The 17,040-nt window shown below is 35.1% G+C and overlaps 1 protein-coding gene across 1 annotated transcript in view; it reads right to left on the bottom strand.

The window, feature by feature from the left end:
- Positions 1 to 1,183: 1,183 nt before the first annotated feature.
- Positions 1,184 to 17,040, bottom strand: part of adamts5 (ADAM metallopeptidase with thrombospondin type 1 motif, 5 (aggrecanase-2)) — a 29,845-nt gene continuing 13,988 nt past the window's right edge. The window contains exons 4-8 of the mRNA XM_079420588.1: positions 16,269 to 16,552; positions 10,714 to 10,897; positions 9,362 to 9,537; positions 7,881 to 8,056; positions 1,184 to 5,681 (exon numbers count right to left, since the gene is read on the bottom strand). Of these exons, the coding sequence (XP_079276714.1) occupies positions 5,051 to 5,681; positions 7,881 to 8,056; positions 9,362 to 9,537; positions 10,714 to 10,897; positions 16,269 to 16,552 (1,451 nt within the window). The 3' untranslated portion in view covers positions 1,184 to 5,050. The remainder of the gene's footprint in view (positions 5,682 to 7,880; positions 8,057 to 9,361; positions 9,538 to 10,713; positions 10,898 to 16,268; positions 16,553 to 17,040) is intronic.

Raw genomic sequence — 17,040 nt, 5'->3', positions numbered from 1 at the left:
TTGAAACGGGCCCCGGAGACTTAACTTTGTGTTTCATGACAAGCATTTTGTCAGATGTTTCTCCCAAAAGTCGTTAGGAGAAATAAAAACAGACCCAAATGAGTCACTAGTTCATCCAATCTAGAGCTTTAAAATCAATGTGGAGCATCTCAAATGTTTGACTTTATATTGAGATCTCAGATATTTGATCGCAGACCTAAAGTCGATATTAAACGCAGTTAGTAATTAGTAATCAGTACTTCTCATCTCATCCAGTAACCAAAGACTAATAAAACAGCCTATTATAAGTTTATAGTCTGAACAAGTTATTAGCTTCTGTGTATTTTCAGTATTTCACCATCATCTGTGCAGTTTGATAATTAGCTTGTGTTTCACCTTAATTAACAGATTGCATGTTGGCTTCATCTATTTTATTGACCTATTATCATATTTAAAGCTGCTCATAAATCATTTGGTGTCATAACAGTCCAAGTGTTTAGGTATCACACAAAATCCATTAAAAGCCCATAATATATTTTAATAGAGATGTTTAAGATTTTTTTTTCTCAAATCAGTGTCAATAAACAAAGTTCCTATGTGACAACTTACCCCATATGGGCCAGTGTGTGCTAAATGAACTGCATGTTTATTTCCTGGGAATAACAGTGGAAATGTTCATTAGTTTTTGGTGGTTGTTGTCGATTTAGAAATTATAACTGTGAAATCTTCACTGGAATAAAAAGTGTGACAACTTGCCCCTCTCACTCTTGTTTGCTCTCAAAATAAACTCTAGTCTTCTAGTTTAGTCTCACAGCAAACTGCTCATTCAGATCTCATTTCAGATGAAGCAATGCTTTAATGAAGCGCTGTGTTGTATGTTTAATAGAGATTCAGTAGAAATATCATCCTCTGCTCTCATGTACTTTAACAAACTCAAATGGCCTGTTTACTGATTCTATTTGAGAAACTAGTTAGAAACTTGATGGATATCTCAGTGAGGCAACAAATGAATCAATAAAACGTACATTTTTAAATATAGCACTTTGTTTTATATACACATATATTCATGAAGATGGCTAAAAAACAAGTTTCTTCAAAAGAAACTATTCTGCTCACTCATATTCCTAATTAAATAGTATTTATGAGACAAAATGAGCATAACAATAAATAAATTCATCCTGTGTTTTCTTTTTTTTTTCACATACCAGTTGTACAAATAATAAATTATAAAATCAGTGCTGTGTATTTTCAGTGAAACGGCCATTTCCCATTGAGACGGTAAAACAGTACTGCATACATGGAGTAAACGGATGAAATCCTGGAAAAAGTTCAGGTACCAAACACTGAATCACATGAGTTCATTCAGTTACTGCATCTGTGTGAAATGAATCAAACAACTTCACAAATTAAACAACTGCAGCAGGTTTAAAGTCAACATGAACCCACTGCGCTTCTGTAATGTGATGCACTTCTAACTGAAACTGGATGTAAGATGAGAAAAAATAGTGCAAGACTTTTGCATTTCTTTTTATTAATTTTAAAATGAATTTTATTTTTAATTTGATGAGATGGTGTCAAAGTCAAATGATATCAAATTACTATGAAAGATTATATTTTATATAATAAGTGCAGGAACATGAATGAAAGTAAATAGAGTTGAATCATGTTGACTTTAAACTGATTTCCGCTGCTCATAAAAACACACACACATGAATCACATGTATGTTATTGAACGATCTGAGCACACATCACATATCTGAGAAGTGGTGCTAATTTGCAAGAGCGTTTGCATATGTTTGCATATGAAGCATGAAAACACACTCCGTGTCATTATTTCCTTCAGCTTCAGTGTTTCACTGTCTGAGAAATGAAGTTATGAGGTTGAACTGAGGTGAAAAATGATTCAAAGGAATGTTCCGGTTTCAATTCAAGTCAAGCTGTTCATTAACACAATGGAAGTCCATGGGGCAAGATATTGTATCAGAATGTCAGAACAAGACAAAAAAACAAACAAACAAAAAACATTAAATGTGTCACCTTGTCTGTGCAACATTACAGAACAGAAGTCTCCCAGCTAACAGAAATATGTTCTAAGAACGTTGCGCTAATGTTACCATAAGGTTATGAAAATATTATTAGTTCAAAATGTCCAGTTTTTGAAATGTTATTTTCTTGATTATGTGAATGTTAAGGGAACGTTCCATTTTAGAATTTTGCAAACATTATGGGAATGTTACTTTTGAATGTTCTCTGAACGTTCCGAAACAAGTAGCAACATTTAAAAAATGTCAGATAAACGTTCCAAGAATGATGTTTAAATAATGTTTTTGTGCTAACGTTTTGAGAACATTATTAAAGACCAGATAACTTTAAATGTTACTTTAATTATTCTGAATTGTTCAAAACTTTAAAAGAACCTCGTCAGAACATTCTAAAAACGTTTCTTGTTAGCTGGGCTTACGGTTCAAATAACACACATTTCTGTACATAGCAATTAGTATACAGGCTTTAATAAACATACATGTTTCACATTTCTGTTTTAACCCTGTGTTTCTTGCTTCATAGACGTCCATTGTAAGTGTTTCACTCTAAACAATGTTTTTGTTTGTTTTAAACCCGAAACATTCCCATGAACGAGTAAACAGCGCGACTGCGAGCGAGTGAGCGATCGGCTGGCGTTATTGCGAGTATCAAGGGCACACAGTGTCGTTTGAGCCCTGAACACAGAAAATGACATACATTTACAAATCAGAGCCCTGTTTAGTATTTCTGTAACAAAGAAAGGAAGATCAGTTCAATGTGGGAGTTTCAGACTCAAACGGACATAAACATGGAGCACAGAGGAACAAACACATCAACATCAGCTCAAACCCTGAAAACGAGCGCTCAGTCATATTCCCAGTTTGTCTTAGTCTTATGAGATTTACTCTGGAAAATCAGCATTCTGCATTGACCTTCCATTCCTGCAGTCCAAGCTTATTTCTTATGGGTGATATTGTATCGGACCCTTAACGGCACGTTCACACTGACAGCGATCAGTAAATCTGTTGACAATTGTTGACAACTTGGTCCAGCTTTATGCAAATAAGCTGTAACATAATGCGATGACGACCAATGGGATGACAAATTGATTTAATTGAATAATGCAATGAAGTAATCTGACAATCCTGATTATTTATCTCCACAATCACAAAGGTTCTTAAAAGAAATTACTTTTTAGATTTTGGAATCAGAATTATTGCACTTTTGCGCAAGTAAAAATCAAAAGGAAATTAAGTTATGCTTTATATCATGCAGCCCTACAGTCGAGTTAGAATGGCTACTGAAGTTGCGGTCACATTAGCAAAACTGCAGGGATGTTTCGTGAACCAAAACGGTCCAATGTCTGCTGTCTATAAAGCAGAGATGCATGAGGTGCCACTCACACAGAAATCACTTTGAAACTAAGCAGTTTTCTGTTGGTCAATGGAAAAAAAAAGTGTAACCTAAGTGGGTACATTTTTTCGCGCAATCGTTGGAATCCAATTGGAATGACTTGATTTCACAGAGCAATGGAAAATCTGATTGCAACTTAACATGAAACTCTACGGCAGTGGTTTAAATCACTGGCAGTCTGAACTTGAGGGGCGTGGCTTTTGAATAAGCGGGTGGGGCTTTGTTAAAGGGGCGTGGCGGAAAGTTGCCACATTCAAGGCTAGAGCCAAAGCTCCTTGTCCGAGTCACAATGCAACACAATGCAAGTGTTGCAATAAGTTATGAAAACATTATTTCTGAATGTTTTTAAATGTCCAGTTTTCTAAATGTATTCAAAATGTTTAAAAACTCAAGGAGTATGTTGTTTGGATTGAAGGTGTGGCTTTGCCAAATGGGCGTGGCTGAACGTTGACACATTTGAGGCCAGAGCCTCAAAAACTTCATAAAAGGTTTGAATCACAGTCAGTGTGAACATTCAAATGAAGGGGCGCGGCTTTGCCAAAGGGGCGTGGTTGAACGTCACCACATTCAAGGCTAGAGCGAAAGCTCCTTGTCTGAAGTCACAACGCAAAACGTCTGTGAACACTAGCAGAATTCCACTGTCATCGGAACTGCATTTATACAAATGCAACTGCAATGGTTCAGTCCATGTGCTCCACAAAGCTGAACCAGGAAGTTCATCTGATTGAGGGTTTTGTTTTTTGGACATGATATTGATACAGAATGTTATGCTTATGTTCCCATTAAGTTATAAAAACATTGTTTGTGTTTACATTGGTTATGTGAACGTTAATGAAACATTCCATTTTATCAATGGTAAATGTGAACGCATCTTAACTTCACAAACTACAGCAATGGTTTAAATCACTGTCAGTGTGAAGTCAAGGGGCGTGTCGTTTTGAGTCAAAGGGGCGTGGCTGAACGTTGACACATTTGAGACCAGAGCCTCAAAAGCTACAGCAATGATTAAATCACTGCCAGTGTGAACTCAAGGGGCGTTGTTTTATCAAAGGGGCGTGGCTGAAAATCCCCACATTCAAGGCTAGAGCCAAAGCTCCTTGTCCGAGTCACAACACAACACGACTGCAAACGCTAGCAGAATCCCACAGTGATCGGAACGCAACTGCAACGGTTCAGTCTACATGTTTCACGAAGCTCAGTCAGTAAGTTCGTTTGATTGAGGGGTCCTCAACTTTTTTAGTTTTTTTGGACATGATAAATGATATAGAACTTTATGCTAATGTTCCCAATAAGTTATGAAAACATTATTTCTGAATGCTTTCAAAATGTTTAAAAACTCAAGGGGCGTGGCTTTGCCAAATGGGCGTGGCTGAACATTGACTCATTTGAAGCCAGAGCCTCAAACACTATAGAAATGGTTTAAATCACTGCCAGTGTGAACTCAAGGGGCATGGCTTTGTCAAAGGGGTGTGGCTAACCATCACCATATTCAAGGCTAGAGCTAAAGCTCCTTGTCCGAGTCACAACGCGATTGCGAATGCTAACAGAATCCCACAGTGATCAGAACGCAACTGCAACGGTTCAGTCTACGTGCTTCACGAAGCTCAGTCAGGAAGTTCGTCTGATTGAGGGGTCCTCAACATTTTTTAATCAAGCAGTGTTTGAAGGCCGACGGCCGGGCACTGAGCGGGCAGCTCTTGGACAGCTTCCCTTGAGGGTCCTTGCATTGCACCGTGCGACTTTGCCAACCCGTATCGCACGTTCTGGAGCACGTCATCCACGATCCTGTCACCCAGCGCGGCCCAGCGGGCGGCGTTGTTGGAGGCTCCGTCGTCGCAGGAACCTCGGTCATAAACGTCACAATCTCCGCTGATGACAGCGCTGCGGCGGTTCCCGAAGCCACGGCGAACATTCGCGGCGGAAGTGGCATTTTGCGTGGCATGAAGAAGCTGTAGCGGATGTCTAGTGGTTTCTTAGCATCCGTGGCCAGAATTTGCACCACCAGGCTTTCCTGAAGGGCCCCGGGGCCCATGCTGTGAAGGGCCTCGTCCCGCTGACTCCAGCCGGTGTAGTTGAGAACGGAGCCGTTGAGCGGGATGATGGTCTCGGACGTGGAGATCATGAACTTCCCGTTGAGCAGGTATTCTCCTCCGGGCCGCCGCAGCGCTAGATACGCTGTGTAACGCGACTGGCCTTTGGCTTTGTATTGTCGGACCTTCAGGTGCGTCGAGCCCTCGGGAACCTTCACCACATCTGTGTAGCCCTTACTGCAGAACAGAGACAACATCACATGACTTTATTAGTCATTTTGTCTTAGTCCAGTACAAATATCTAAATTTTTAAAAATCAAGATACATTTCCTTGAGAAGCAAAATGGCTTAAGATATTAAGTCTTGTTTTCCTAAATAAAAATGGAGTGAATTTATGCTTAAAACAAGGAAAAATATGGAATGACCAATGGAATCAGGAAAAATATTTTTCTTACCGTTTTGGCAAATATTTTTCTTATTTTAAGTATAAACTCACTTAATTTTGATACTTTTTTCCGGAAAATTCATATTTTTTATTTCTTGTTGCTTCCAAAGCAAATATACAAACATTCTTAAATCAAGATACATTTACTTGAGAAGCAAAATGACATAAGACATTACAAACGTTAAGTTTTTTTTTCTTTCTGTTTTTCGATTAAACATGAAGTGCTCAAAACAAGAAAAGAAAAAAAAAAACATCTGTCCATGGGTTAGGAAAAATATACATAATTCAAATGTAATGAAAGTAAATTTTTCTGACACTACTGGCAATTCTTTTTTCTTGTTTAAAGGATCAGCTCGCTTAATTTTATATATATATATATATATATATATATATATATATATATATATATATATATATATATATATATATATATATATATATATATATATATATATTAGTGCTGTCACATTGCGATTAATCGCATCCAAAATAAAAGTTTTTGTTTACATAATATATGTGTCACGGTGCACACACGACGAGGATGTAAACTCAAAATACAGTCTTTAATGACTCCAAACAAGGCAAGGCAAGGCTGACACAGACAGGAACACCAGGGAGTAACGAGTAGACCAAACGACACAAAACTGAACAGGCAGGAACTTAAATACACTGGTTAATTACACAAACACAGCTGGACAGAATAAACTAATAATCACACTAAACAAGGACAGGAAACAAACCAAATATGGAAACATGAGGTGGGAACACATGACACACACGACAGTGGACTGACAATATGTGCATGTACTGTGTATATTTATTATGAATATATAAATACACACACATGCATGTATATATTTAAGAAAAATATGTTATGTTTATATATTAAATATATTTATATATGATATAAATGATATGAATATAAATATATACATGTAAATACATGTAATGATTTTCAAAATATATGCTGTATGTGTGTGTATTTATATATACACAAATATACACAATAAACACACATATATTATGTAAACAAAAACTTTTATTTTGGATGCGATTAATCACGTTTGTCTTTTCTTTTAAAATTCACGATACATTTACTTGAGAAGCAAAATGACTTAAGATATTAAGTCTAATTATCCAATACAAAATATCAAAATTAAGTGAGTTTAAGATTAAAACTAGGAATAATATCTGCCAATGGCGTCACAAAAAGAAACATATTTTCTCGTTGGAAAAAATTTAACAAATTTTTAAGTTTTAATAGCAAATTTCCTTTTGTGTTGTGTGTCATTGTCTACGTTGTTTCAAAAAGGTCCTAAAATTCCTCAGAATACTTAAAAACAATAAAAACGAGTGTGAAGCAGCTCAGATGAGAAATGCTTGAGTTTATATTGAGATCTCTGACTTTTCCAGACGAGCTCGTGCACTGCAAAAAAAGATTTTCTTCCTTATATATGTATAAATATCTACAAATTCTGCAATTAAGATGCATTTACTTGACAAATAAAATGACATAAGATATTATGTCTTGTTTTCTGAAAAAATGATCCAAATTTTGTTAGTTTTTGCTTAAAACAAGTAAAAATATTTGCCAGTGGGGTAAGAAAAATAATCTTGTTTAGCCTTTGAATTAAGATGATTTTTCAGATATTTTTGCTCGTTTTAAGCAAAAACTAACAAAATTTGGATAATATTTTCAGAAGACAATACAAAATAAGTCGTTTTACTTGTCAAGTAAATGCATCCTGATTCAAGAATTTTTAGGTATTTATACTAGAAAACAACACATAAATACTAAAGAAGAAATATTTTTGGCAGTGTGTCTGAGAGAGCGTGTGTGTTAATGGCAACTTCACCATAAATGAGGGCGATATTTGTACCCAGAAGTGATATAAACCTGACAAAACCTCCTTCTGATGACGTGGCCATTTTTTTGGGTTAGGTTAAAAACAATACAAGTGAATTGTCTCCATTTGTGTGTGTTTTCTAACCTCTTCTTGGTGAAGTTTCCAGCCACTCTGATGCAGCTGTTTCCGTCGCCGCCGCAGACGCCGCACTTGTCATACTGAAGTTTAGAGCCGATGATCTCGTCGCAGCCGGTGCGAACACACTTTCCCTTCACACACACTGAACTGCTATACGGCCGGCACTCCGTCCCATCAACCACCTGCAGGAACACCACACAAACCAAACCTCACCTGCTGTTTGGCCTTCATCTATCGCTACTAAAGAAAATAATGGCACAAATATTCAAGGTTGAATAAATATATCACTAACAAAAAGCACTAAAATAGCATGCTTTTTGGATATGATATTGATAGAATGCTTTGCTTACATTGCCATTAACACTGCAAAAAATATTTTCTTGCTTAGTATTTATGTCTTGTTTTCTAGTATAAATATCTAAACATTCTTGAATCAGGATGCATTTACTTGACAGATATTGTGTATGGTTTTCTGAAAGTATTATTCAAATTTTAGTTAGTTTTTGCTTAAAACAAGCAAAAATATCAGCCAATGGGGTAAGAAAAATAATCATAATTTAATATTTTTCTTACCCCATTGGCAGATATTTTTACTTGTTTTAAGCAATATTTGGATAATTTTTCTAGAAAACAAAACAATATCTTAAGTCATTTTACTTGTCAAGTAAATGCATCTTAATTCCAGAATTTAGATATTTATACAAGACAAAAAAACTAAGGAAGAAAATCTTTATTTGTGAAAACATTATTTCTGAATGTTCTCTGAACATCTGTTTTTAAAAATGGTTATATGAGCATTTAAGGATTAAAAAAACAAAAAGGGATGTTAATAACATTAGGAACAATGTATAAATAATGTTTGTGTGCTGTGACTAGATAACTCTGAATGAAAGTTTTATTAATGTTAAACGTTTGTTCGTAACATAATGAAATCTGTTTTAAGAATGTTTTTCTGAATGTTCTCCAAATGTTCAAAACATCCAGTTTTGTAAAAATGTTTTAAAACATTCTCTAAACGTTCTCTATTCTTTCAACTTTTCTTTCTTTGTAAAAAAGGATACCCTCTAACACTATGGTATAATGTTCTCTATTCTTTTTCAATTCTATCTACTTGTTTTCTTTTTATTTATTATAAAACACAACCTTACTATGTGTACTGCGTTAGGCTAACTGAGACTTATCACAGCACATTATTATTGCTCTTTTGTTGGTTTTGATTGCTTCTTTGAATAAAAGCATCTGCTAAATGCCTAAATTTAAAGCGTTATGCAAATGTTAAGGGAATGTCCCATTGTATCATTTTGCAAACATTATGGGAATGTTACTTACGAATGTTCTCTGAACGTTCCAAAACAAGTAGATACATTTAAAAAATGTTACACAAATGTCCAACTGAATTGTTAAAAAAAAACATTCTGTAACAGATGCGTAATCGTTCCGTATGTTGAGTCAGTTTGTAAGTGTTGAGATATGGGTGACTCCCTCACCCGCTGCGAGAACACGACGTAGTATCCCGTCCCTTTGGCCCTGCAGGTGAGTTTGCACATATCTTTGGGAAGCACGCCGGCAAACTTGGGAACCCATTCCACGAAGGTCTTCACTCCTTTGGGGTCCGTCTGAGGGCCGTTACGCAGCTCACACTGCTCCTGGCGGAAACTCTTACCTAACACAGACAAATGAGAGCAAATATATTCCATGCAGTTATATTTGCTGTTCTCAATACAGTATACAGATAATACTTAATACAGTTACACTGCAAAAAAAGCTTTTCTTACTTAGATTTTTTTGTCTTGTTTCCAGCCAAGATATCTAAAAATATTAAGTGATAAGTAAAAAATATATTGTCTTGTTTTCAGAAAAAACAAGTCAAAATGAAGTGAGTTTTTGCTTAGAACAAGCAAAATAATCTTATTTCAAACAGAAAACAAGATTATTTTGCTTACCCCACTGGCAGATTATTTAGCATGTTTCAAGCTAAATCTCACTTAATTTTGGCTTGTCTTTTTCTGAAAACAAGACTATAATTTTAACTTGTCTAGAAAATACTTCTTGATTTATTACATTATTTATTTATTACTATTTATTAATGTTAGTTCATTTAAATACAGTCGTTCATTGCTAGTTAGTTCACAGTGCATTTACTAATATTAGCACAACTTTTGATTTTAATAATGCATTAGTAAATGTTGAAATTAACATTAACTAAGATTAATAAATGCTGTAGAAATATAGTTCATTCAAAAATTGTTAACTAATGAACATTATGGTAAAGTGTTACCAATTTATTTTTATTTCAGTTTAAGTTTTAGTAATTTTTACAAAACAGCTTTTCCATTGATGTATGGTTTGTTAGGATAGGACAATATTTGTCTGAGATACAACTATTAGAAAATCTGGAATCTGAGGGAGCAAAAAAATCTAAATATTGAGAAAATCTCCTTTAAAGTTGTTCAAATGAAGTTCTTAGCAATGCATATTACTAATCAATAATTAAGTTTGGATATATTTATGGTAGGAAATTTAATAAATATCTTCATGGAACATGATCTTAATATCCTAATGATTTTTGGCATAAAAGAGAAATGTATAATTTTGATCCATACAATGTATTGTTGGCTATTGCTACAAATATACCTGTGTTACTCATGACTGCTTTTGTGCTGCAGGGTCATGGCATCATATTAGATAAAACTTTTCACTGAATTTATGGCAATGCATTCTGGGATTGTGGGATCTATTAGGGATCTACATGACGCTGCCTCAGAATTTGTTGCATTTGCATGTGTTTACTTCTGTTACTTCTGCAGTATTTGTGCATGCATGTGTGTTTGTCGCTCACCGGCTGAAGGGCACGGCGTGACGCTGCAGGAGCGGTACACGGCTCTCTTCCCGGTGCAGAAGCGGCCGTTGTTTCGGGGAGGAGGGTTGTTACAGAGACGATGTGCAAACTGGACACCACCGCCACACGAGCGAGAACACGAACCCCACGGACCCCAGGAGCTCCAGCTGCCGTGATTCGATGTCTGTGAGCAGACAGAGATTATTAGACATCAATTAATGAAGAGCAGAAAACACACTGACATTAGATTTTTCTTGCCAAACCAAAATATTTAATTCACGTTAGATTACTTAAAATAATCATATTGATTCAAGATATTATTTGTCATTACTGATTGTCATTACACAAATGTATTGTGTACTGTTAAAGTGAGTGTCAAGCGTACCAACTTGATTCCTTAATGCTAATATTAATCAAAGATATTATGCAATATTATAATGACATTTCAGTTTTAGATTCAATCAATTTCAATCAACGTGAGAGAAATGTGTACATTCAGCAATCAATATGAACAATTGAAATCTACTTGATTAAAGCATGTTCACAACAGAAATGTAAATTAATTGTGTTGTACATGCTTAATTTATGTAATAGGTTCATTTTCATAAGGGACTGCCAGTGACAGGCTGCTGCATGCATAAAATGCAACATTTTTATTCTGACAGTGTATGACTTATATTAATATTACAGAATAGAACATGATCAATATGAACTTTTAACGTTCAATTTAAATGTAATTGCATTATCTCATAAGCATTGTTCTAGGCTGCCGTTCCCAAAAGCATCAATGCTTTCTTATGATACTTTTGGGAAATGCAGCCCTGTTTGAATGCACTGTCAGAAATGAGTGAAGAGAAATTAATAAGACCAAAAACCGCAACCCGTGATTAAAAAAAAAAGAAGAAGTCCAAAGTCGCGTAAAATACGCAGACTTGGCAACTGTGGTTCTGTCTGTAAGAAGTAAGAAATGGCTAGAAACACTAGATACTGTCAGGACCTCCCGCTGGAGGAGTGCTGTTCTTTTGTTATTCTAAATGTATGGACCATTTGGGTCACACCTTTACAGACAGTTTCTGATGATGGCATTTGAGGCACAGTCACAATGTAAATGCATCTAACTAAAGATACACAGAATCTTTCAACATGAATGGGCCGAGCCGTGGAAAGAAGCGAGTGTTTCATGTGAAGGCGTGTGTCCATCCATTCACCGTCCCGCAATAAACAAGCTCCGAGCCAAAAATGAGCGCGAGACCTGAATGCTGGACATTCAACGAGAGGAAGGGTGTGTGTGTGTGTGTGTGTGTGTGTAAGAGACACAAACAAACACACATACATGAAGAGACGCCCAAACAAGAGCAACATTCTTCATTGCCTCTAAAACACTTAATGACCTCTGAGACGTGGATAAAAATACCAGCCAGACGAGATGATGGGAAATTCCTGCCGGATAAATGTGTTTGATACTAATCTAGTTAAGTCAGAACAGCGAGATGCACGAGGATAATGGTGTTAGGAGATTCAGATTCACATGTCTGACGCTCTGAGCTGATGACAGGAACCTTCTGGAACATTATGAACAGTAATGTTAACAGAACGTCCATTCAACGTTATCTGGGCTTTAATAATGTGCTCAAAATGAAAGCACAAAAACGTTGTTTACACATCACTAATGTAACACTTGTTCTTAAATGTTCGTTGGACGTTCATGAAGCATTTTTAAACGTTCAGAGAACATTCAAAAGTAACATTCCAATAATGTTTGCAAAATGATACAATGGAATGTTCCCATAACGTTCGCATATCCAAGAAAAAACATTTTTGAAACATTCAAAAAGCTAGATATTTTGATTCTTCACTGAACATTCAGAAATAATGTTTTCATAACATAATGGGTACAAAATGCTCTTAGAAGAACGTCTGTCCTCCACAGCAGTGCTGAATCACAAAAACTGTGCTAAATATAAATAATAAAATCCCAGTTTGGGGTCTGCAAGATTTTATTTGATTTTATTTTCATCAAGGATGCATTAAATTGATCAAGTGTCAATAAAGACATTTATAACGTTAGAAAAGATTTCAAATAAATGCTGTTCTTTTGAACTTTCTATTAATCTTTGAATCCTGAAAAATAAAATGTATCATGGTTTACACAAAAATATTATTTTCAATGTTTCAATGTTTTCAACATTGATAATAATCAGAAATGTTTCTTCAGCAGAAAATCAGCATATTAGAATGATTTCTGAAGATCATGTTTTTATGTTTTAATTTTTTGAGTCTAGTTTAAATGACTGTTTGCTAACTCTAACACTATAAAAGAAAACGTTTTGACTTTTTAGTTTTTCCAAATCAGGGATGATTTTGTCAGATTTTGTGTATTATATTATATTATATTATATTATATTATATTATATTATATTATATTATATTATATTATATTATATTATATTATATTATATTATATTATATTATATTATATTATATTATTTATTAATATATATTTTATTTTATATTCTGTTCTGTTGATTTTAATAATTAAAAATAATTGATAATATTTTTATAATTTTATAATTTATTAAATGATAAAATTTATATATATTCTTTAATAATTAGCATTGTTTGCATATTAGAATGATTTCTGAAGATCATGTAACACTGAAGACTGGAGTAATGATGCTGAAAATTCAGCTTTGATCACAGAAATAAATTTCATTTTAACAGATATTCACATAGAAAACAGCTATTTCACAATTTTTACTGTATTTTTGATCAAATAAATGCAGCCTTGGTGAGCAGAAGAGACTTACTCCAGAAACATAAAAAATCCTACCGACCCCAAAGCACTAGTGAACACTATGTAGATGCTATTGTGCAGGTGAACATCTGAAAAGGTTGTGCTGAAATGTTGAAGAGGAATGAATAGGATGAAGTGAGAGAGAAAGCAGCAGAGAGAGAGAGATTGATGGAAGTGTTTGAAGGAGCGCAGGAGTCTTAGAGAAGATGATGAGAGATGTTCAAGAGCCGCTGACACGCTCCTCAGAGCCGGAGAAACTGGTCTGAAAGAGGAGATCTGATGTTTATTATGTGAAGGAGACGGCGGTGAGAGAGATCGATCACGTGAAGCCCAGAGAAACACTGCAAACCAGATGAACATGGGTGCGGTTCAGACGGACAAACAAACCAGAGCAAGTTATTTAAATACGCCACAGGACAAACGTCTCTAACGTCCTCAGAAAGAGCAGGCTGGATGACTGGTCTCATGCAGTGAAGTTTAGCTGTTGAGCATACGTTATCGTTAATTATAATTACAACTATTAAAAACATTGAAATAAAGCTGAAGTAAAATGAAAATAAAAATATTAGATGAAACTTAAACTAAATGACAATTAGAAATGTTAAGAACAAGAAGAAAATGAATATAGAATATTGCAAGAATATTAATAAATTGTGAATATGAAGAAAAATAATACATATATAATATTTTGAATTTATTTTTATTCATATTTTGAATTTATGAACAATTTTGGACTAGCTTTTATTTTAATATATTCAATTATTATATAAATAATACTAAATTAACACTGAACCAGCTCAGTTATAAACATTGACCAAGATAAACCAGCATAGAAATGCAATTTGGAATTGCTAAAATTATGAACTGAAACAAAACTAAAACGTAAATAAAACAGAATTAAAATTTTAACTTTTTACAAATATTACAAAATAAATAAATAAATATAATAAAAATGACAAGAATACAACAAAATGGCTAAAATTTGAATTAAAATATTAAATTGATTATAAAAATAAAAGCTAATTCAAAATATTAATTAAAAATTCAAATAGTATATTAAAAAGCACAGAAATAACACTGGACCGGCTCAAAATCATCACTGATCAAAACTGTCACGAATCCGGTTCGTGGTCTTCTGTCCACTCGCCACAAGAGGTCGCCTCTCCATCATATTGACTCTCACACCACAGATCACACTGGACTGCATTTCCCATCATCCATTGCACTGATCACACAGCTGTCACCAATCACATGATCACCTATTGCACACACTGCATAACACCCACTCAGATCCTGTTCAGATCGCCGAGTATTGTCTAGCGTTTAGCACTCTCCTAGTGTTAGCTGCCTTACAGAGCCATTGCCGTCTTAGTTTCTAGTTCCTAGTTCTAGTGTCAGTCTAGTCTCGTTGTGTTTCCTGATTTCCTAGTTCCTGATTCTTGTCTACGTCTTGGATTAACCCTTTGCTTGCTGTTTAGGACTGTGTTTGCTCCTCGCCTGGACTTTTGCTCATGTTTATGGATTACACCTCTTGTCTAGCCCTCTGGATTACGTTTGCTGTCATCTGACTCAAGCCCGTTTAGGATTGCTCTTTTGTCTTGCCCGGTGCCATACCTGTTTGCTGCTTTTTCGACCCTGCCTGTGTTTTTGACCATGTTTCATAAAAGTTTGCACATGGATCCACATGCCTCCCTTCTCTTCGGCTCCGTTACAAACATAAACCAACATGGAAATTAAACTAGTCAACATGAAATACAATTTGCAGTCTGTTTTAGTAACATAATGTGCTTGATTGAGAGTGAAACAGGTTATTCAGTGAGAAAAATTTTCATTTTTTGGATGTCAGCCTTTTCAGAAGCATTTAAATGAAAGATTATGAAGACAAACACATCAATTATTAATTTCCTGTCAGCCTTGAATCTCTGCTCTTACCGAGTAGTGTCTCTTTTGGGTAACTAGTCAACACAAAATGCAATTAGGAAAATTATGAACTGAAACAAAACTTAAAATGAAATAAAACAACCTAAAACTGAATTAAAAAAATAAATATAATTAAATGCAAATAAATGGGTTAAGAAAAATAATCTGGTCCCACTTTACATTAGGTGGCCTTAACTACTGTGTACTTACATTTAAATTAATAATTTGGTACAATGCATTAATTGTGTACATGTTGTTACATTGTGCTTATATTTTTAAAAATACGTAGTTACATCTGTGATTCATGAAAGTAATTACATTTATAATTACACTGTTGACCCCTTACACCTTAACCCACCCTTAAACCTACCCATACCATCAAACCTGTCCCTAATCTTACCCATATCCCACCCCAATAGCAGCAAAAGTGTTTTGCAATACAATATGAACACAATAAGTACATTGATGCAAGTACATAGTAGTTAAGGCCACTTAATATATAGTGTGACCAATAATCTTGTTTAGCCTTTGAATAAAGATTTTCTTTTTACCCAGATATTTTTAAGCCAGATACTTTTGGTAGTTTTAAGCAAAAACTAACAAAATTTGGATAATTTTTTCAGAAAACAAGACAAAATTCCAGATTTTTTAAAAGTATATATATACTAGAAAACAAGACATAAATACTAAGGAAGAAAATGATTTTTTGCAGTGAGGGTGCTTTTGATTTAGTTTGAGGGTGCTTAGCACCCTCTAGCACCCCCTAGGACCAGGCCTGGGCATTTCAATGAAAGATTATGAAGACAAACACATCACTTGTTAATTTCCCATCTGATCTTACCGAGTAGTGTCTTTTTCGGGTTTTGTCCACACATTTGCCCTGCAGACAGATCCGGCCCTTCCCACACGGCGTTCCCTCCACGGCCGGAAGCTTCTTGGTCAGGCACACCATCTGTCCCTTCCTGATGACGGCGCACCAGAGACGAGCGCACACGTCCATCCCGGGACACACGGTGTACTCTGGCCCGAAGGCCAGGCGGCACTGCTGGACCGCATCGTACCTCTGACCCGGCAGCTCCTCCGGACCCAACAGAGGCATTCGAGGAGTATCCAGCAGACACTCCGCTACACACACCACAGCAACATGAGTGGAGGATTTTCATTATATACAATAAAAATGACTGATTTTAATGGTAAAAGACTGTAAAATGTTACAGTAAAAACCTATTAAATGGTTAAAGGTCAGTTTCCCTACTATATACGGTGAAAAACCGGTATTGGACATAGCATGTAATTTTACAGTAGTATACCGTTTTTGGAAGGGAAAAAGAATGTATATTTTACAGTGAATAACCGTAAATTGATATTCCCAGAATTCCCTGTGTTACATCTCACATTGGGTGCTTTTTCGTTGAAATAACTATGTTTCTTTTTAGTTTTTTCTTTTCAGTTGTGTACATTAGGGGTGTATAATATAACATAATATAACATAATATAAGATATAATATTATGGCAAAGGTGTTTGCAGCGTAAGACAAATGTGTGCTTTTGAGATGTGTTTGTGATATTTTGAATATAGTGCTTCATTTTGCAAGAGATGTGAAGCATTCTTC

Source organism: Barbus barbus (assembly GCF_936440315.1).
Source record: "Barbus barbus genome assembly, chromosome: 7".
Lineage (NCBI taxonomy): Eukaryota > Metazoa > Chordata > Actinopteri > Cypriniformes > Cyprinidae > Barbus > Barbus barbus.
Note: the sequence above shows the minus strand (reverse complement) of the source record. Positions and strands in the feature narration are given on the sequence as shown.